The sequence below is a fragment of the Ambystoma mexicanum genome, chromosome 8, assembly GCF_040938575.1.
Source record: "Ambystoma mexicanum isolate Mex_15411 chromosome 8, UKY_AmexF1_1, whole genome shotgun sequence".
Lineage (NCBI taxonomy): Eukaryota > Metazoa > Chordata > Amphibia > Caudata > Ambystomatidae > Ambystoma > Ambystoma mexicanum.
In genome coordinates, this window is record NC_090929.1 from 1,454,768,982 (window position 1) to 1,454,791,648 (window position 22,667).

General features: G+C 48.5%; 1 protein-coding gene across 1 annotated transcript in view; it reads left to right on the plus strand.

The window, feature by feature from the left end:
• The window catches only part of OGA (O-GlcNAcase), an 867,474-nt gene that overhangs the window by 260,847 nt on the left and 583,960 nt on the right, over positions 1–22,667 (plus strand). Inside the window, exon 5 of the mRNA XM_069611624.1 lies at positions 5,272–5,443. Coding sequence (XP_069467725.1) covers positions 5,272–5,443 — 172 coding nt within the window. The remainder of the gene's footprint in view (positions 1–5,271; positions 5,444–22,667) is intronic.

The window sequence follows — 22,667 nt, forward strand, 5'->3', positions numbered from 1 at the left end:
GTTAATTTCAATTTTTTTACGTACACGTTGACCAATGCTGTTAAGTGTACACTGAATTGGTGATGTACAAGATCAACGCTAATGAAAACATTTTAAAATAAAATGCAGCTCACATTCCCTCTTGAGATAAGAGCAGAGCTACCACAAAACTATGTACTACAGACTTATACCAAAGGTTGGTTTTGCTTACACCTGTAGTCCTAGTTGTGTAGTGGTTCACAAAAACTTTTCCTAACTGACTTTCCCTTCTATCTCGGGTCCCTTTGATGCTAGGACGTTGACATTTCGCAGAGGTGAGTCTTGTAGGGCAAGCTGAGGATCCCCAAAGTTCAATGTGCCTTGAAACACTTGTGTATATGCGTGCTACACATGCAATATCATATCAATGTGGAATGGTGCCGTTGGCAGCATGGTAGCCCAAATTCGGAGCTGGTCAGCCACTGGTTGGCCCAGGGACACTTCTGATGGCTCTTCTCCTCAAGGCACTCTGCAGGCGTCAGGAATGGATGTTCCCTCCACTCCAAGGGTCTCGGCTCCTTCGCAGGACCGCTGAAGTTCAGGAGCAAGACAGGGCTCCAACAGGACAGCCGCAGAAGTTGGTTGCCAGGCTTAATCAGTTGGGTCTCCGGTCTCTTCACGGGTCTCGGAGCTGGACAGGAGCCTTGGCTCCTTCAGGTTACTCCAAGATCTCTGAATGGGTGCACGGGTCCTCTTCTTATCCTAAAATCCAGATAAGAGCCGAAACTTCCAATAGCAGGACTAGCCGCACAGACACACCCCAGCAGTGGTCCATTCAGGTTGCAATGTTCTCCCACCACCCTCATTGGCTACCACCTATAAAACATGCTAATGACCCCCCACCCCCATAGTCCCTGGACTGATTGACCACACACATACGTGGCCCTCTACACCATCAATATTAAATCCGGGTTCAGGATTGACCATTGAATATATTGACACTTAATAAATCATGACGGTCATGTGCACACCTCCGATTCAGACACGTTCAAAGTAAACTGACGAGGCAAACTCTGCTTTGATAAGACAATAGGCCTTCTCATTATACCAGACACTGCAGGACACACAAGCTGCACCCCTAACCTTGTACTGAATTTATTGGCATCACCTCTGCTCCTCCTATTCCCATCACAGAACGTTCCAGACACGGATCCCCCTTATGGCCTTCAAACCCCAGGTGCCCAGGAATGACCTGACTCTTGAGTCTGAATTCCATGGATTTATTTGCTTTGGTTATGCGTTTACTTGTAATTCATATGGTATGACTGCTCATTGGGCGAGGGCAGTAGTGCTCAAAATCTTTGCCTGTACTATTGGCATCACAAGACCTCATGCCCTATTCTCATGAATTTGTCCTGCAAAGGGTGCATCCCTACCTGCCCTCCACACAGCTAACATGCCATTCCCTCCAATTTCCCGCCCTGGAGCCAATTAGTGTTTATCTGTGCACCGCGGGTGCCTCTGAAATCGGCTTCCTTCATGATGAACGGTGTTAGGCAAGATTGGATGCATTATCCTTTGGGTGCACTACAACAACCTCCTGGCAATAGGAACCCAACCTTTGGTATAAGTCTGTACTACACAGGTTGGTGGTGTATTTGAGTAGCCAGGCTTATCTCAAGCGGGGCCAATGTGAGCTGTAGGGGAGTTGCACAGAGATTCACAGTGACAAGTATTCAAATAAACTCTTACACGCAAGGTTTCTTGATTAAACAATTATTAATTTAACAGTCAGTTTGAATGTCTTCTTCCGAAGGGAGCAATATAAAGCAACACACAAATATACTACAAAATATACTTTTCTAAATCAGCAAATTTCCATTTAGGATGACCCACAGACACTACCTACACCCTCAGGTGACTTCAATAGTTAGGGTGCTGGGGACATTAATATATCACTGTTGCATTTAGAATATTATTGAGAGGAGTGTCAAAGAAAAGAGGTTTCAGAATAAGACAAGTGTTCACACAATTATTCTCAATCAGGTAAGTACTTTAAAAAAAAACAATGCAAAGTCAGTTAACTTTTTCCTAGAAGGAAGGCAAAAACACAAGCAGAGGAGGGAAGTCATTCAGGGAGCCAGACCAGCCAATATTAAGTTAGCAAAAGTCAAGGTGAACTGAAGCACTTCTTGCAGGTAAGTAAATGTCTTGCACAATGTTATAGAAGTCTTTCTAGAATAAGAAGAAATCAAAGTAGGGCCACAAGCTGATTAGGCTTGTGAGGTAAATACGCTGTTAGCAACTCTACAGAGGTAACCACAACAAGTCTCCAATGAGGACAAGTGAGGCTACACAACAAGAGCTAAGTTCTCTTAGACTGTACAGTACCGTTAGGTTGAAGAAAAGTGCAGCAGATGGCTTCTGTTCCTGTGCAGCTCTGCAGATCTCTCTGTTCCTGGGCATATGTTGTGGGGACAAGAGGGAGGACTTCTGGGGACTCCTGCACTGCAATGGGACGATCACCGACCGCAACTGGCAATCTTCAAACAAGTGGCACTTCAGTGTTGCAGCTCCTTGCGTCTACTGCAAATAGCAACACTGCGGTTCCTAGCTGTCGAGATGGGTTTTTCTTGCATCTGGAGTCCATCGCTCTGAGGTGGCTCGGGCTCGGTCAGTCCTCCTTCCTGGGAGTCCGGGGGATCTTTCTGGAGCTCTTGGACTGCTTAAAAGCAACGCACACAATCTGGTGTTCCTCTCCCTAGCTATTCGGTTCCAGCAGCGACTGCAGTGGAAATTCAACCAGCTTCGAGAGGATGTCCAGGTGGCTTACTTTGGAGTTGATTGGTCCCACCAACTCAAGGGGAGAAGTCGTCCTTGCATGCTTCTGTCGATACAAATTTGGAGCTTCAGCGCAGCAGGGCTTCACCGGGCAAACCAATGGCCCAGGAGTGGCACCAGGCGTCTCTTCCAAGTTGTTCTTCGGATTCCTTCATCCGGTGGTCAACTCTGCCTTCCAAGCCAAAAAGCCTGCCCTTTTATCCAGGTTTCTCCCATTCTTTCCAGCCTATCGGTCAGTCACCCAGCAGGGTGGCTGTCCTTGCCAGACAGCCAGCCGGCCTATCACCTAAGAGTGCATTCCTGTCTCCTAGGAGACTAAGCACCGGGCACCGCCCTCGCTTCCTGCCCCCACCATTCACCACTCGTGAATCCTGCCAAACATTAAACTAACAAAGGGACCAAACCTGGTTTGGCGTGCATAGTAAGTCTCAAAAAGGACCTTTCCACAAACAAATGGCAAAAAAAGGCCAGGCCATTTTGACAAGAATGGCACCCTTGGGTGCTTTACTGCAGCTGCAAACGCAGCCCGCGGTAAAAGCACACCACGGTAGTTAAGTAAACCACTGCCACCAGCCATTCATCGAGGAAAGGGTAACATAAAAATGTTACATGAGAAACCAGACAAAGGGTATACTAAGTAACCCCTCCAGCACCCTATTGTAAGATAGTGTGTGCTGGGTCTAGAAAGTTACAAATGTAAGTAAAGTAAATTTCAATTCACTGCTCTTGGAAACAGTTTATCCAAGAGAAGGTAGTTAAACCTTTGGGAAAACCGAAAGACTTCCCTGTGCCACTGCACTGAAGGTGCTGTATGACACAATGTTAAAAAGGTATGCTTGTGTTTGTCAGACTTCACAACCAACAGAAAGGGTTCAAAACCACATTAAAATACATGAGAGAGTGGGAAAAAGGGTCTCACTCTCTCCAGGTTAAAAATTAAAAACTAGAGTCCAGCAAAAGTGCTGGGGGTCTGTAAGGTAGCGAGGAATTGGCACATTTCTGAGAATTCTCCCTAACAAACGGAAAAAAGGGATTTGTCTTAGGACTAAGCTAAATGCAGCCACATCTCCGCAACAGGGCTTGCTTTCTATTCTGTTTGTTGTGTACTAGGCCTTAATATTCAATATGGTGACACTTTCATGTTAATGCGCTGGCCTCTCTCTTATCACAGTACCTTTCTGACTCCATCTTTCACCGCCTTCAGCTCTCGTCTAACACCTAACTGGAAACGTAGCTTTGTGTACTACTTCTAAACACGGCCTATACCACACTTCACTATCTATAACCTCTGCCACTGCAACAATAATACGTTTGGTGCTCCTTCAGTGTTGCTTTATGTGTGTCTCTAATATGTGTCAAAGTTAACTACACGCAATACGTGTGTCTTTTGTTGTAGGAGTCTCATCATACTCACACTGTGGTACATACTAATAGATTTCTTCTTAGCCTGCTCCTTTTTTACCTGGCTGGGACTCTGTACGTGCATCCCAACCCTACTGTTTTCTCTCCTTTGTCACCGCCCAAATGCTGCTGCAAAACCAGAGTACACTAACCGCCACCATTGACCTCTGAACTTTGAGGACACAACTGCCAGCAGTTGGAAATTGCTAGAAATACCTGACCACATGTTTTCCTGTATTCAGACTGGACTTTGAAAGGCACCAGTGTGTTTCTGAATCTGATTCCTCTTTAACATTGGGTCCTATACTTGCCTTGATGCAGGGACATTCTCAATGGTAAGTAATGTTCGGCCACTCCGAAGCCAGACATTCTCTGGCATTGATTACCAAAAGACTTAATCCTGGTTTAGCCGATACAACTCCATTCCATCCCCAGCCTCACAACTCTCACTTGGTCCTGCACATCTTGACCTTTGACATTGCAGTTGAATCCACCAATGGTTTAGCTTGAAAGACACATCTCGAGACATTCTGAACCCAACTAAAATGAAGCCTGCACCAACATATGCTTGACAGTTGATAAATCTCGTCCTCCCTCCCTTCTTCCATAACTGTAATAAGGGCATTTATAATCTAGGAATTATAACTGAAAGAGTCTTGCCTTTGTTGTTAGTGCTACATCTTGACTAACTCCCCTTTCCTTGCCATCTTTGGGAGAGTGCTTGTAATCTCAAGTAGACATCCAAATAGAATTGATAGTTGCTACATCAAGGGATCCTGGTGATTGGCTAGCATTTGTAGAGTTGATGTCTTAATACCCTATGTGTATTCATATTGTTCAATAATATTTTACAGAAACGACCTAAAGTAATACTCAGTTTTCCACAGAGAGTTTGTGTTCCAGATCCAGCTGCACCAGCAGAAATGTATAGTGGCTGTAAATAACGGTGCAGCTACACATGAAATATCATGTACCTAATGTCATCTTCAATTTAGCAATGATTTAAGAAGTTTGCATTTGTGTTTTTTTATTTAAAAAAGTATACATTTCCTGGTCTTTCCCACTCTTCAGGTTACGCAGTTTGGCTGTCGGTCGTTTGCATTACTCTTTGACGATATTGACCACAACATGTGTCCAGCAGACAAAGAGGTGTTCAGCTCCTTTGCTCATGCCCAACTTTCAATAACAAATGAGATATTTCAGTACTTGGGAGAACCAGAAACATTTTTGTTCTGTCCAACAGGTAAGCTCATGTGGTTTCTTTTCAATTGCACTTTTGCCTACAGATTTATTACTGGCTACATATTACCTCCCTACATTGTTTCAAAAGGTTCAGGTTTTCTGCTTTTGCTACACTGTTCAGAACAATAAAACAAAATGTAAGCACATTTCCTAATCCGCAGATTGCTAACCTGTCATGTTTTTCTGTCCCTTTTAGAGCTTTATATCTGATGAGCCAGGCCTGAGGGCAAATTACATGTACTTACCTAGAGCACTTTTAACCTGTACACCAAGGTTCAAATCCTACCTACCTTGACAGTACATAATGTTAATGACTTTACAATATAAACTTTGCAACTCCAATGAGTTATTGTACACATTCTTCGCATTATGCCCTCCTTTGTCTATGCAGAATATTCTTCAAAGTTGAAAACGTATTGTTAACGTCAGCTGAAGAAGTTTGTGATCTCTGTAAAGAGTGTCAGCGTCTGAGCATTCACTTGTGAGCTGTAATCTGCATGTAAATGTTGAGAAGTCATTTTACATATGCTTGTGATGCTCATATAATTAATTGCAGAATTAACCATCATTGTTAAAGGCATATGCATTATAGTTATACGTGACTTATTCTGGATACTGGCATTTTTCTGACATGCAACAACCTTTGTTCACAGCCTACTTGAGGATCATGGCCCTCAATGAGCACCATGCTCGCAGTCTATCTTTGCTATTTCTCAAGGACTTGATTTGTTTCAAAGAGAAGAAGCTCCAGGCAAGCTCTATCTAATTGCAGCTAGGAGCTAGTCTGGACAAGAGCCATGGGACTAGATTCTTCACATTAGGATGCCAAACACCCTCTCAACATAGTGGACATTTTATCTTTGCACTTATGGCATCCTCGTATCTACTAAATTGAGGACTGCTTTAGTGGGTGGGTTACTTAAAAGGTGATGTGGTGGCATTTAACAAATGATTCCCTTGTAGTATGACCTCTCAAGTTGAATCTTTCTACTCAAATGTTACTGTATTGGTGTGCAAAAGAAGCTATGAAACATTATGATCTACATCATTCCTCTTGTTTGAACCCATTGTCTGCACTCTTTAATGGCTGCATGTAAAATGTCAACTGGAAAAGGCTGAGGGGGCACTCCCCACTCTCCTGTCTGTTTTCTAGCCTATCCCCGCTCTGGACCTTCCTTAACACCTTTTTAGGTTGAGCCCCTTTATTCTTTTGTAAACACAATGTTGGGATAAATTGTCTTTGCGCCAACTTGAATTTGTTTGGCTCCTTTGTTTGACGCTAGATTTAGAGAGAAATGAAAAACTAACGTTTGTTGCTAGTATCATGCGTTTATTCTTATTCTTAATATTGTCTTTCTCAAAAGTGTCTCGTTATCTTTCTCAAAAGTATCTCAAAAGTATCTCTACACGTGTTTCACCATTCGGTTTGTTTAGAATGGATCATCAGGAAAGATTTTGCACAATGAAAGACAGTGTTTGTGCCCTTATTAGAAGGGTTAATCCTTAGGTTTAAAGAATGTTCATATAATATTTAATTTCGTACTTGGTTGACTGAGGTAGCAATTTCTTCCTGGTATGGAATCTTGACAGATTACTTGCCAGTTTGATTTGCTTTCTGGTCTGAAGATCAGAGATCTTTTTTTTTTTTTAAAGAGGAAGGCTCTGGGTCTGCCTGATTTAGTTGCCGATGCTCCCTTTTATTCTTTGCCTTACCTGCTTGTTAAGATGGATTTCTAGAATCTGGCCTAGTGGACAGATTTTAGAAGGGCATGATAGCCTTAAACAGACACTAACAAATGAAATTAGCAGGTGAAACCATCGCTCAACACTCAATAATACATAGTCACCCTAGGTTCTTAAAATGCATTTGTTGACAACATATTAAAATGAGTATGATGCAGTAAGATGGAACCAAGTCTCATGAAATATGCCCTAGCTTCAGAAGCCCAATCCCTATGAAGAGTGGGGTCTTGTGCCCAAAGGTCACAATGTTTCACCCCAGAATGTATCTGCTGCAGGTAAAGTACTCGTGTTGAAACAACTTGGGAAACTGTTTCAATCCGTGCACAACACTCTCACAATTTCGAGTTGCCACAATAGTAAAAAAGTCCATAGGATGGTAATGTGTTAGGGAAATTTCTCAGAAATGTGCTAATTACCTTCTACCTTACAGACCCCCTGCTCTTTTTGCTGGACTTTAGGACTTTTAGTTTCTAGCCAGGATAAAGAGACCTTTTTCCCACTCATGTATTTTGCTGTGATTTGGACCCTGTTTCTCTTTTGAATTTGGAGTCTGACAAACTCCATAGGCATCATCTTTACATTGAGAGACACAGCACCTTCAGTGCAGTGGCACAGGGAAGTCTCTTAGATTTCACTAAGGTTTCAATACCTTCTCTTGGTGAAACTACTGTTTCCAAGAGGAGTGAAGGGAAATTGATTTTACTTATATTTTGTAACTTTCTAGACCCCGCACACACTATCTTACAATAGGCTCATGGAGGGGTTAGTATCCCCTTTGTCTAGTTTCTCATTTAACATTTTTGTTACCCTGTCTACAATTTATGGCTGGTGGCAGTGGTTTACTTTTCGTACCATTGTGTGTTTCTACCGCGGGCTGCAATTGCAGCTGCAGTTAAACACCCATGGGTGTGCATTTTGCCATAATGTCCCCGGTCGTCTTTTTTGACATTTCTTGTTGGAAAGGTCCTTCGTGAGATTTGCTCTGCGCCCCAAACCAGGTTTGGTCCCTTTGTTCGTTTTGTCTTTGGCGGGATTCACCAGTGAAGCCCGCCTCTGGCTCCAGCGTGTCTGGCAGGCCAGGAAGCGAGGGAGGTGTCCGAAACTCCCTGTGCTTAGTCTTCTTGGTAACGGGAATGCACCCAAAAGTGATTGGCTGGCGGGCTGTCCTTGGAGGACAGCCACCTTGCTGTGTGAATGACAGCTAGGTTGTGAATGAATGGGAGAAACCTGCACAAATGGCGAGCTTGTTTTGCTTGGAACGCAGAGTCGACCACTGGATGAAGGAACCCAAAGAAGAACTTGGAAGCAACGCCTGCTGCAACTCCTGGACCGTTGGTTTGCCCGGTGAAGCCCTGCTGCAGTGCTGAAGCTCCGAATTCGCCTAGACTAGAGAAGACCTGCAAAGGACGACTTCTCCCCTTGGGTTAGTGGGACCAATCGACCAAAAGACAATCTCGGAAATCCTCTAGGAGCTGGCTGTACTTCTGCTGCTGCAGGAACCGATTGCCACGGAGAGGAACACCAGAATCGAGTGTCATCTTTAAGTCAGACCCGAGCTCCAGGAAGATCCTCCGGACTCCATGTTGGGGAGAATTCTCAGAAATGTGCTAATTCCCTCCGCCTTCGAGACCTCCAGCAACTTTGCTGGATTTTGAGGACTTGATTTTTTAACCTGGAGAGAGAGAGAGCCCCTTTTACCCACAAATATAGTTTTATTGCCATTTTTAGGTTATTACATCAAACAAGTAATTTAAACCATGTGCATTACCCAAAAGAACATTTTAACAATAACCCTTCCCCCCTACCCCCCACACCCCCATAGCCGATGATCGAACGTTAATTTCAGATTTGCCTTGCAGGCCCACAGAGAGAGTTTTCAGACCCAGACTGTCGAATGGTCTTGTGCACACATTGTCATGGGCTCCATTTGGTGGTGCCCCATTAGGGAGATCACGTGTTACTTGATTAGTGTCTGTGGTGTTCCACGTACATCATGCCCTGATGCCTGGGCAGTTCCACGGGCTTAGGTTTCTCCCTTCAGGTCGGGCGCTCATACTTTTCGAAAAAGGGGAGCCAGAGTTCCTCAATATTGGATCTAGATTCGTTATGAACATGTGTTAGAAACTCCATGTCATATATCGCCCGAACCTTGGTGACCCATTCCTTCTCTTTGGGCATGTGTGGGTTCTTCCATTTTTGGGCCAAGCAGCACCTGGCCGCCACCAGCATGACCTGTAGCATGTGGCCCTGGGTGTCCTCATGATCATCTCCAACCTCAATCCCAAAGAGGAGCAGCCAGGGGCATAGGGGTCTACAGACTCCGTCTACCCCCTTGATCCAGGACAGGACCTTCCCCCCAATATGACTGTACCCTTGGACATGTCCACCACATGTGTATGTAGTCGCCTTTTTGTTTTGCGGCATTTCAAGCAGTGGGGGTCGTAGCCCGGGCTCATTCTGGAAATCCTCTGTTGAGGGTAATGCCACCTATGTAGAACTTTTAGTGCTTGATGTCTATACTGAGGGGAGGTCGTTGAGCGGTGGGCTCGGATGCACATCTTCGTCCACCTTTTTGTTGTCTATCCCCTCTCCCAGATCTTTCTCCCATTGTGACCGTGCTGTTGGGGGGGGGGGGGGTCCCTCGGTATCGAGAACAAGAGGAGTTTGTATAAACGGGATATGACCCCCCTGGAACCCTGGGTAGAGATGATCATTTTCTCAAAGTCTGTTAGGTCCCTCCTGAGGGTGTTGCTCCATGAGGGCTCAGAGAACTCCCTTGAGTTGGAGGTAGCGGAATGGTGACAGTCTGCCCAACCCCAGGGCCTCCAAGGTCTAGAAGGGGCATGAAGGACCCCTCAACCCTAAGGTGACACGCCCTGACGAGGCCCGCCTCATACCACCGCTGGTAGGCGGCTGGTTCCGCCACTTTGTCTAGGAACGGCGGGGCCCAAATGCAACTCTACGGGGATGGCCAGGTTGTGAGCCATCTATAGTAACTTCCTTCCAGAGTGCCCACAGGACTCCCAGAACCGGGTGGTCCAGAACCCGTCGGGGGACCTGTGCCCTTGGAGCCCATAGCCATTCGTCGAGCGTGACCGGGGCGAGCAACTTATTGTCCAGGGCCACCCACTGCTTTTCTGTCCCAGGGTTAAACTGTTAGACAAGTATCCTCAACTGGGCTGCCCTGTAGTATGTGTCGAGGTCTGGAAACCCCACCCCTCCATCTTCCTTGGGTCTCATTAATACATCGTAGGAGATCCTATGTTTCTTTCCCACCCAGGGAAACCTGAGCAAGGTGCGCTTTATTGAATTTAAAAAGGTCTTGGGCACCTGGATGGGGAGCATCTGGAAGAGGAACAGCAACTTGGGGAGTACTACCATTTTGATCAGATTGAGTCTGGCCATCCAAGAACACCCAGAGGCCGCCCACCTCTGTCTCTTAACATCTGTCCATAGTGGGGTAAAGTTACTAGAGAAGAGGTCAGTCGAGTTGGCTGAGATCTGGACTCCCAGGTATCGGAACCAGTCTCTCTGCAACTGGAAGGGGAGGTCCTCCACATATTTTCTCTTTTTCAGTCAGGTGACCCCCCTATAAAAGCCACCGACTTGCCGAGGTTAACCTTGTACCCTGAGAGATCCCTGTAGCGCACCAAGCCCCGTAACACATGGGGGATCGTTTGTGATGGCTTGGTGACGTAAAGGAGAGCGTCATCGGCGAATAAACTAATCTTGCAGTGGGAGTCACCTATCCGAACTCCGCTGATAGCTTCATCGTTGCGCACAGAAATCGCCCAGGGTTCCATGACCAGGGCGTATATCAGGGGTGATGGTGGGCAACCCTGTCTTGTCCCTCTCCCTAGGGGGAAGGCCTTCGATTCCATCCAATTAGCTACTACCCCGGCCATGGGGGCAGAGTATAGTGCCGCCATCCATCCCACCTCTGGCCCATCCCTACCGCTGATAGGACCTCCCCCATGAATGCCCAGCTGAACCTGTCGAAAGCCTTCTCTGCATCCAGGGCCAGCAGTAGGGCCCCTTCGTCTCGGGTCACCCTTGAGTTTAGCACGTGGAGGATTTTACACATGCTGTCTGAGGCTTGCCTGTTAAGGATGAAGCCCGCCTGATCCGGGTGGCCCAGACTGGGTAGACCTTTCTCTAGGCTGGTTGCCAGGATTCTGACGAAGATCTTGGCATCAAGGTTCGGGAGGGAAATGGGTCTGTATGAGCCACACTTTGTCAGATCTCTACCCGGCTTGGGGGATTACCATGATGAGGGCCTGCAGGAAGGTGGGCAGGATCGTGTCTTTTTTTTCAGATATGATTGAACAGTTTGGCTAGGGGTTCCATCAGCGTGGGCTGGAATTGTTTGTAAAAGTCAGCCGTATACCCATCTCCCCCCGGGGCCTTTGCCACTTTTAGTCTCTTGATGGCTGCCTCTACCGCCTCCACTGCTATATCTCCCATTTCCTGCAGTTCAGCCTCAGTCAAGCGGGGCAGCGGGTGTTCCCCCAAGTATGCCCGGATCTCCTCCACCGATTTTTGTTCCACCCCCTCCCTCCCCCCTGTTTTGTGTATAGATCCCTGTAGAACCCTGCAAAGGAATCAACTATCTCTACCTTTTTGTTACGCATGTTGGCCCGATCCTCCTCTCCAGTCTGCATCCCCTGACTCTACGTGCCACTAGTGTCCCCACCCTGTCTCCCCTTTCATAGTACCTCTGCCGTGTGTATCTCAATTTCTTGACCTCTTCCCCTATGAGGACTGTGTGTAAGGCCTGTCGCTTCTCCCACATTTCTGCCAAAAGGGGCTCCCTGTCTACCCGCTCCTGGGTGAGCCGAACCCGCAGGGCCTTCAGTTCTGTTTGTATCTTAGTCTCAGTGAGCCCTCTTTCCCGTTTGCGCCTGGCGCCTTCGGCTATGAGAAGACCACGGAAGGTGGCCTTAGCTGCCTCCCACACTGTCACCATATCTGTCTCTACGTTGTCATTTGTTTCAAAGTATGCCACCATCTCACCTCTTAGGAAGTCTCTAAAGACCGGGTCCCTCAGGAGTGTGTTGTTGCATCGCCAATAAGATGATCTGGGGGACAGGGGCAGCAACCAACTTGCCACGAGCAGCTCGTGGTTAGACCAAGTTATTGCTTCAACCTTTGGGATTGTAGCCACCCCACCCCCTTCCTTTGAGGTCAAGAGCAAGTCCATTCTCGTGTAGGTATAATGCGGTGGAGGGGGAGAGAATGTGTAGCCCCAGGTCCCGAGTGCGCCGCGCACCAGACGTCCTCCCAGTAGTGGTCTTTTAGGAGTGTCTGCAATGCTGTTATCTTTGGTGATCCCCTTTGGTTCAGCCCCTCTTGCCGTCCACCAATCTAGTTTGGGGTCCATTATGAGGTTGAAATCACCACCTAATATCATGGCTCCCTCTGCCCATTCGTCTATTACCCCCAGGATTTGGGTCAGAAACCGTATCTGGCCTGAGTTGGGTGCATATAGGGTGGCCAGAGTGATGCCTTTGCCTTCACAGGTGCCCTTGATCGCCAGGAACCTCCCCCCGAAGCCTCTCTTGGTTTCGATGTTTGAGAGATGGAATTTATTACTCATAAGGATATCCACCCCTTCCTTCTTTGAGCTTCTATGGGAGGCCCAGAAGTTGGACCCAATTTCCTTTCCTCTGATGGGCGATTCTTTGCCCTGTTTATAGTGGGTTTCTTGAAGGAAGAGCACCATTAGTTGTTGTTTGCGGAACATGTTACTAGTCAGTGATCTTTTGTTTTGGGAGTTCAGGCCCTTGACATTTAGTGTGCCTATCCTTCCTTCAACCATTGTCACCATCGGAGTCTTTCTCTTTCTGCTCCTTGGTGTAGTGCTGGTGTGAGGCCCGCTGGAAAATAAATAACTCGTTTGATCTGGCTGGTCCCCTCCCCCCCATTAGCCCTTCTTAATGTCTCCATTTTATCAATTACATTGGTCATTCCCCCCACCCTCCCTGTCCCACTCCCTCCCCCTCCCCCGAGCCCTCCTCATCACCTTCTTCCCCAGTTTAAGGTGTTTGTCCACGTCGCCCGACTCGCGTCGGGGTCAATCAACGACCCACCAAGGACTCTACCCCATCCCCGGGTAGTGCAAATGTTCGGGATACCCATTTCCTTCTTTCAGTGTGGGATGATCCCATATTAACCTCGGCAAAGGTGTCCGAGGCGGGCTCTCAAAACCAGGACCCCCTGTCTCGACCTGTGTTCTCAGACTTGGACCTCGTGTGCGGGTCTGCTAAACAGTTCAGTTCAGTCAACATTTCAAAAAACAACCAGCCCTGAAACCTTGCGGGCCAAAATTGGCACCAACGTGGCACACGGCCGTAGTGCCTCCGGGCTCCTCCATTCCACAGGCGTCTCCACCTAGTGTCCTCAATCACCAGAGAATTCTCATCCTCGTGCGGCGAGGTAGCACTGTTGTCAATTTGGGTGATCCTCAGAAGTTGATGATGGGTGTCTGTTTTTTTGGAACTTGCGAGCTCCCTTTACCTTAGCTTTTCCAGTAAGCTTTCCCAGTCTGTCGGGGCCCCACGGGGGGTCCCGGGCTCCTTCAGCTTGCCTGCCGGAATAGCCGGTGCAGTCATCCACCAAGTCTGTGACCCGTTGAATGTCCTCTTCCATCACCAGGTGGTCTCTCTCCTGACCATTCGAATGCTAGGTAAAAGGGGTGACCCTTTCAGCAGTATCTGACCCCCTTTCCCTGTAGCCATTTGGTAAGGTTGCCACATTTCATCCTCATTAGCAGGGTGAGGGCGGAGAGATCTTGGTAGATTGCCACCTTGGAGTCTCCGTATTGTATATTGCCAAGTTTCCTCACTTTCTCCATGATCTTGGCTTTGTTCTTGTAGTAATGTAGCCGGGCCAGCACAGAGCGTGGGCCTCGGCTACGCCCACCCCCCAGCGCGATGCACCCTGTCAAACTTTCTCGTTGTCTGCCTCCGCCCCCATGACAATCCTTATGTCGTGTACCTTGCCCTCTAGGCCTTGTGGGCTTTCCCCTTCAGCTTCTACTAGGCCAAAAATGCGTAGGTTGTTTCTCCTCTCCCTGTTTTCCATATCATCCACCTTGAACCGGAGTTCCTCTTCCCCGGCGTTGCATTTCCTGGCTTACATTTGAGTGTCCAGGAGCGCCGTGGAGAGCTGTTTGTTTTCTACTCCCTCCACACGGTCCTCTAGGGTGGTGACTTTGGTTGTGAGGTCCGCCAATTTGGCACCCATGTCGGTACTCATTCCGCGGATCTCCAAGGATCGTCTGGATATTGTTCTGGATGGCGCCCAGGTCAGGGGGTGGAGCGGGGGTGGCCCCCTGTCGCCATGCTGCCCTCGTTGGCGACAAACTGGTATTTAGAAAGGGCCTCTTTCCAGTTCATGGGGTTCCCGTTCTGGGCGGCTGCTCTTGATGGTCCCTGTCTGGTTTTTGGCCGAACTGGGGCTCCCTGGGGTGAGTTTGTAGGTGTTGGCTCAGAGGGAGAGTCAGGTTCGCTCGGGGCGGTTGGGTACACCTATGGAGGTAGCCCCCAGGCGTCACCGCAAGGCCGTGCGGGGACAGCGGTGGCAGTGACGGTGTAGATTGGCCCCTCTTGGGTGTGGGGAAAGCGCAGGGCAGCTGCCCGTGGGACGGGCGTGGAGGATGTCTTTTGTGGTGTTCCCCGCGACCTGATACCGTTCTCCCTCGGGTTCTAGCTCATGAGGGGGTGACCCTGAGGTCCCGGCCTGAAGGGCCCCTCTCCTGGGTTATGGAGCCTTCTGTGTCCCCCAGTCTGTAGGATCAAGGGCCCGCTCCCGCGACGGCCTGGACCGGGGGGACACCGAAGGAGAGGGAAGTGAGGCTTCTGTGGGGGTCTCAGCCGGGGCGTCTTCACAGCGTTGAGGGCCCGGCTTAGTACCGCCCATGTGCGTGTAATGTGGTGGAGCGCCTCAGGCCCTCCCAAGGCGGCTGGTGATCCGAAGCTCCAGGTGGCCCCTCGCAGTTCACTCTGCAGCGGAGAGGCGGGGCGCGCTCCCGCGTCAGCCCCCCCGTCGCTTCTTTCAGCCTGGTTGCGGCAGCTAGGCAGGTTCCCCTTAGCGGCTACCTCCGCGTACCTGGCTTGTAGGTCCAAGCGTCTGTCAGAGGTGTCGGGCTCCCGTGCCTCGGTGTCACAGCCGGCGCCCGGTATTTCTCAATGCCGCCAGGTTGGGGTCTTCTCCTCCCTTGGCGCGGGCTCCCGCCTCAGGACGCCGACGCGCTTGCTGTTATCCACGCAGGCCGCGGCTTCCGCGGAGCTCCTCCGATGCGTAGCTCAGAGCCGTGGGGTAGGGGTGGCAAGAATCTTTCAGGCGGCATATCTCCGCACAGGAGTGTCAGTGAAACTCCTAAATTGGACCCTGCGAGGGGTCGCGGGTTCCGACAGCGTTATCTGGGGGTCATGTGCAGGGTGGGACCCTAATTCCGTGTCGTCTCCGCCAGTTCCCTGGGGCTGGGTGCAGAGCTCACGGTTCAGGCAGCCATCTTGCCTGCGCCCCCTGGTGGCCTGCCACTCTCATATTTTAATGTGATTTTGAACTGTTTGTTTTGGTTGTGAAGTCTGACAAACTCCACAGGCGGCATCTTTTACGTTGTGTCACACAGCACCTTGAGTGCAGTGGCACAGGGAAGTCTTTCAGATTTCCCAAAGGTTTAAATACCTCCTCTTGTATAAACTACTGTTTCCAAGAGCAGTAAAGTGAAATTGACTTTACTTAAATTTGTACATTTCTAGACCCAGCACACACTATCCTACAATAGGGTGCTGGAGTGGTTACCTAGTAGCCCCTTTGTCTAGCTTCTCATGTAACAGTTCTGTTACCCTTTTCTCACTGAATGGCTGGTGGCAGTGGTTTTGTTAACTACCGTGGTGTGCATTTACCACAGGTTGTGTTTGCAGCTGCAGTAATTTAATAAAAATGGCCCGGTCTCTTTTTTTCGCCATTTCTTTGTGGAAAGGTCTTTCTTGAGTTACTCTGCACAACAAAACAGGTTTGGTCTCATTGTTCGCTTTGCCTTTGGCTGGATTCACGAGTGAAGCCCACCTCTGGCTCCAGGGTGTCTGGGGTAGGCAGGAAGCGAGGGATATTCCCGAAACTCCATGTGCTTAGTCTACTAGGAGACCCAAATGCACTCTCTGGTTATTGGCTGGCTGACTGTCCAGCAAGGACAGCCACCCTGCTGGTTGACTGACAGCTAAGCTGGAATGAATGGGAGAGAACTGAATAAAATGTTAGGCTTTTGGCTTGGAAGTCAGTCGACCACTTGACGAAGGAACCAAAGAAGAACTTGAAGAGGACTCCTGCTGCAACTCCTGGACCGTTGGTAAGCCCGGTGAAGTCCTGCTGCTGTGCTGAAACTCCAAATTCATATCGACAGAGAAGTCACTGCAAGGACGACTTCTCCCCTTGAGTTGGTGGGACCAATCGACTCCAAAGTAAGACACCTGGACATCCTTCTCGGAGCTGGTTGAATTTCTAGAGTTGCTGCTGTAAACCGAATAGCCAGGGAGATGAACCTCAGATTGTGTGCGTTGCTTTTAAATTGGCCAAGAGCTCCAGGAAGATTCTCTGGACACCAGGAAGCAGGACTGACCAAGCCTGAGCCCACTCTACAGAGTGCGGGACCCCAGAAGCAAGGAAAGTCCATCTCGACATCCAGGAACCGCAGTGTTGCTATTTGCGGTAGTTGCGAGGAGCTGAAACACTGAAGTACCACTTGTTGGAAAGATTGCCGGTTGCGAGCGGTGACCATCTCATTGCAGTGCAGGAGTCCCCAGAAGTCCTCCCTCTTGTCCCCACGACTGATGCCCAGGAACAGAGAGATCTGCAGAGCTGCACAGGAACAGAAGTCATCTGCTGCACTTTTTCTTCAATACAAAGGTATCTAAGTCTGAGAGAACTTGCCTCTTACTGTAGAGTTGCTTGCATCTTCTACTACTCAGAAGCCTAATCAGTTTTTGGCCCTACATTTGATTCTTCTTTTCTTCAAAGACTTTTCTACTTACCTACCAGAAGTGCTTCATCCTATATGACTTGTCCATTGACTTTGGCTTAGCCTGTTGTACTGAATGACTCTTCTTGGGGGATCCAAAAGTATTTGCCTGCTTAAGAATATTTGTGGTCTCTTGTTGTTCTAATATCCTTTTTTCTTTTAACAACTTCTAAGAGTATTCTAAATGCAAACTGTAAGATATTAATGTCCCCAGCACCCTAGCTATTGAAGTCACCTGAGGGTGTAGGTTGTGTCTGTGGGCCATCCCAAAAGGGTCATTTACTCATTTAGAAACTGAGTGTACAGTATTGAAGTGTATTTGTGTTATTTGTTATATTGTTCCCTTCTGAAGAAGGCTTGTTCTAACTGACTGATAAATAAATTGTTTATTCAAGAAACCTTGTGTATGAATTTATTTGAATACTTGTCACTGAAACTCTGTGTAACTCCCCTACAGCTCACATTGATCCCTCTTGAGATAATCCTGGCTGCTCAACACGCTACCAAACTGTGTAGTACAAACTTATACCAAAGGGTGGTTTTCCTGTACCTGTAGTCGGAGTTGTGTGTAGTGCACCCAAAAGGTACTGCATAGAAACTTTGCCTGACACTCCCATGAAGCAGGACTGACCAAGCCTCAGCCACCCCAACAGGATGCTGGACCCCAGATGCGAGGAAAGTCCATTAAGGTATCCGAGAACCGCAGAGGTGCTATTTGCAAGGGAAGCGGAAACCGCGAAGTGCTGCTGATCCGAAGATTGCCCATTGCTGCTGCTGACCTTCAGTTCGTAATGCAGGAGTCCCCAGACGTCCTCCCTCTTGTCCCCAAGACGGAGGCCCAGGAACAACATGATCTGCAGACCTACACAGGAACAGAAGAGGGCTGGAACCAATTTCTAAGGGGACTTACCTCTTGTTGTGTAGCCTAGCTAGGTCTCAGTTGAGAGTTGTCTTTGCTGCTTGAAGCTTTGGCCCTCACAAGCCTCCCAGATTGTGGACCTACAGTGATTTCATTTTTATCCAAAGACCTCTAAAACATTGTGCAAGACTTTTTATCTACCTGCAAGAAGTGCTTCAGCTCACCTAGACTTTTTGATCAACTAACATTGGCTGTCTCGACTCCCTGAAAGACTCTTCTTACCTCTGACTTGGCGCTTTGCCTTTCCCCCAGGAAAGGGTTAATTTACTTTGCATTGGAGGGTTCAGAAAGTCCTTACCTGCTTATTGTCCACATTGTCCCAGTTATTTAAGTCACCTTAGGTTGTAGGAATATTCTGCGTGCCAGCCCAAATGGGTATTTACTGATTTAAAGAAACTGTATTTTGAAGTATATTTTTGTTACTTGTATATTGCTCCCTTCTGAAGAAGGCTTGTTCAACTACTGGCTGTTAAATACATTAATAATGGTTTAATCAAGAGACCTCGAGTGAAAGTTTATTTGGATACTTGTCAGTGTGAGTCTGTGTAATTAACCCTACAGCTCACATTGACCCCTCTTGAGATATGCCTGGCTGCTCACTCACTCTACCAACTTGTGTAGTACATGCTTATACCAAGGGTTGGGTTAACTATTGCCAGGAGGTCAAGGCTGGTGCGGTCTCCCACAGGGTACTGCATACAATCTTGCCTAACATAATGAAAACTGTTTTATGATTTAATGTTAGTCTACTCAGCCGACACATGTTTTGATTCTTATGCCCTTCCTCAAGGCTCTCAACAAATGAACCAGTTATCACTATATTATGATAGTGGTTTGTATTCACAATTGTTATTTCTGTTCCAGGTGCTCTATATTCTCCTGCTTAAGTATCTTGCATGAGCTTCTTTGATTCTGCATGCGTATAAGCATGAAATCATATTCACCATCGTCGAGCGCTTAACGCTCACGACTGCTCTTGCAATGTGGAGCCGCTGGCGCCGCAGAGCAAGAAGTGTCCTTGTGTTGGTGAAATGTTCAAGAGAAGATGCAAAAACGTTACTGGTAAGTAAAAATGTGTTCTCTTTCAGGTTTCACTGCCCAGGTGCAATGACCAAGAGCATTGGAATGGAAGGATACAAAGAGACTTGTTCTCCATGTTACCCTATGAAGAATGGGGCGAGACAAATACTTTGTTTACAACCCCCCCCCCCACCCCCCCCACACACACTCCCAGGGCCGTCTAACACGTTTTTGTGGTGACTGGCGGTCACTGGAGGTTGGTTTTCTCGCAGTTGGTTCCGGTCAGAAGTGCCTCCCAGCTGCGGGTGCAAGGATTCTTATGGTCGGCCCCAGGAGCAAGCCTTGGCAATAGAGGAATGCAGACCTTTGGCGAGTTCAAAGAATATGGCCAAAGAACAAGCAAATATCTCGTGGTGTGGCCATTGTTGGTCAATGCGTAGTAGCCATAAGAGGTAAACTCAAATGTGCACATTAGAAATTACACAAAAAGGGTAAAAATATAATTGTTGCCACCAGCTTTTCTTTAGGCACTGGAATGATTCATGTGATCATGTCCCTTGTCTCGAGGGGGGAGCCCTTCCGAGTGAGGCTAGGGAGCTGTGGCTGCTACCCAATAGTCCCCTTTTGGGTTGTGGAAAGGGGGACCTCACAGCGAGAGACTGCCCTTGTGGGGATGAGGATTCCCGTTTCGTGAAGGAACTCCCGGAACCCTTTTCTCTTGGGACCAAGCACTTATTAGAAATTCCTGTAAACACTGTCTGTTATAGCAAAGCATCTTCTGTCTTTGATCTACGAATCAGCAAGACCCAGACTAATAATAATCAGAGATCTACAGAGTGATAGCAGAATGTACTGAGAAGAGTTGGTCCCAAGGAGGCCTTAAGATCATCTCATCAACTGACCATAATATTGAGAAGAGTTGGCCTCAAGATCAGATCAACAACAATGGAGGACTTGGATTCTATGCTGGGGAGGACAAAGCCCCAGGAAATAGTGATAAAGGACTAAGAAGGAGAGAGCAGCCAGCGTTAAGCCAGTTCAGCCCGGGAAGTTCGAACCAGGGAACATGAAGCTGCATGAGTGGTCTCCTTAGTCACAGCAGTGATACCCAGAGAATCAATAGTCAAGAGAATCTCAGGAGTAATCTCCCTCCCGGATTCAAGAATCAGGAGGAATCTCCCTTGTCACAGTGATAATCCAAATGGGGATTTAAGAGGAGATTAGGCAACACGATCTATCTGGAGGTCATCTTCACAATGTTGTAAAACTGGTAAAAATTACTGGAACTGTAAAACTTTCAAAGCCCCATGGAAGAAGTAAAGAGACTGAGGACTATTGCTAAAGAACATTCCAAGACGGCCCCCAAGGCTGAGAAAGGTGGCTCATGAGAAGGTAGTCCTTCTCCGGGCCGCGCTCTTTGTTGAATCATAAGCTAAAGCAAAGGAATACTGAAGAAAGGATAAATACTTAGCCAGTTTACCCGGAGAAGCTAGTCCATAGCCTGGTATTTATATACAAATGGATGCTGAACGCTGTTTGTAGATTAGTGGTAGGGTAAGAGTAGATGTTTGGACAGAGAATGGATATTCTTTTTTTTTTAAAACATTTATTTATAAGTTAACAAAATGCGGAATAATACTTCTCCAGCATGGGGTCGGGCATGGATTCACATGCTCATGAATATTCCCCGTCAGGCTGGGAATCCTCGGTAAAGAAAAATCAGTTTGTTTCTTTTCTGAACTGTCTTTCTACTAATAACCAATCGCTGGTCTCTGGGTCATACTGCCTCAGCCAATGACTGCCCTCTTCCTAAACCCATCCTCTGGCAGACATCTTCAGTTTTTTACTGCACGTTCAAGTATTGGGAGTCCTCGTGCTGTAGCTCTCGAGCTTTTATGCATTTTTTCGAAGAGTTTACTCTTATTTCTTTTTCGGTCAATTCGAGCCTTAAGCTCCACCGATTCGTCTTCCGATCAACAGGGACCCGTTTTGGAATTTTTTATTCCCCTCAAGGGCTGATTTTCGTCGAATTACACTTTTTGGAGGATTCCGGAAGACTTTTGAGGCCTTCCCCGATTCGGACAGGGCCCAGGACTAAGGAGATTTGACACCTACTGGATCAAAACTGTTCAGGAACTGCCAAGGATGTGGATTACAGAATGTCTTCAAGGAAGATGAGCACTCCCCGTGCCTCTACTGCCTTCATGCCAACAAGTCGCACATGGAGGAGGACTGTGCATTCTGTAAGAACATGTTCGTCCAGACAATGAAGGACTGTCTTACTCGGCTCACCAACTGGCTGGAGGGGAAGAGCCCAGCAGCAGGTGAGAAGAAGTCTGAGCGGTCTTCTAACCCCTTTGAGGGCGCTCTGGCGACGGAGCCCAACAAAAGGCAAAGCAACGTGAGTCCGCAGGCACCGGGAGCGCCGTTGGTTTGGCCTCCTCGGCTACCAGGCAGGGTGGGATGTCACTGACGCCATCGGCCACGAGCCAATGCTCTGGCTCGGGGGAAAAGGAAGTCTAAGAACCCGGGTAAGCTTCAGGAGAAGCCCCGGTCGATCCCGAAGGAGAAAGCCAAGGGGTGCGAGGCGGTGACCCTCCCCCTAAGGTGACGGCCTCAGACGCGCCCAAGGTCCTGAAGGTCCTGATTCACCCAGCGAAGGCCTCGATTGAAGGAGTCGTGGCGGCCCTGGCAAAGCCTGTGGAGGCTACCCCAGTAGAGACGACTTCCGGGCCTAGAGTTTCCCTGCCACCCCGGAGGGAATCATCTTCCAGCCTATCGAGAAGACCCCTGTGAAACCCCATGACGAGAAAGAGGGGGGGGCATGGTAGCCATAACGGACACAGATACCTCCTCCGAGGATGAGCTGGCTGGCATCAACGCTATCCTGGACAAGAAGTTTGAGGCCTACGGGAGGGATCCCGACGAGGCAGACGTAGAGAGCAACAGTGGAGCCGACGAGGAGCTGCGGGCCATGGAGGACCCCGCTCACCAGCTGTCACTCCCGTCGCAACCGATGCCTACGCCATAGGACAATTCAGAAGCAATCTTGATGACTTTTGCAGACCCTGTGTACGGAGATAAGGACAAGGTTGCCCTTACCCCCAGCGGACGATCCAGCGGCACCTGGACCGTTGAGGATCCCACCGAGCAAGCGGAGGCGAATCCAGCCTCTCCCTCCCTTCCATCCTTCAACCCCATCCCCTCCACCGAGGGATGAGACCGGAACGGAGATGGCGTTGACGGGGACGGACGACGTTGCTGACGACTGGACGGATCTCCCATCACCCCCCCCTGCCCGGACCTCCCCCATCGTAGCTTTTCCAGCTATACCCCAAACAGCAGACGGAAGGTTTCCTCTACCAACGACGGGAGGCCAAGAGGAAGACCGTCCTCTCGGTCCTGTTCGTTACTGGACGACATCTGGGACGAAGGGCTGTCCCTGCCGAAGAAGGCGTCCACGGCCCCTGCGCGGAGGGACTAGTACGAGGAGAAGTACCGGGTCCCAGACTCCGCTCC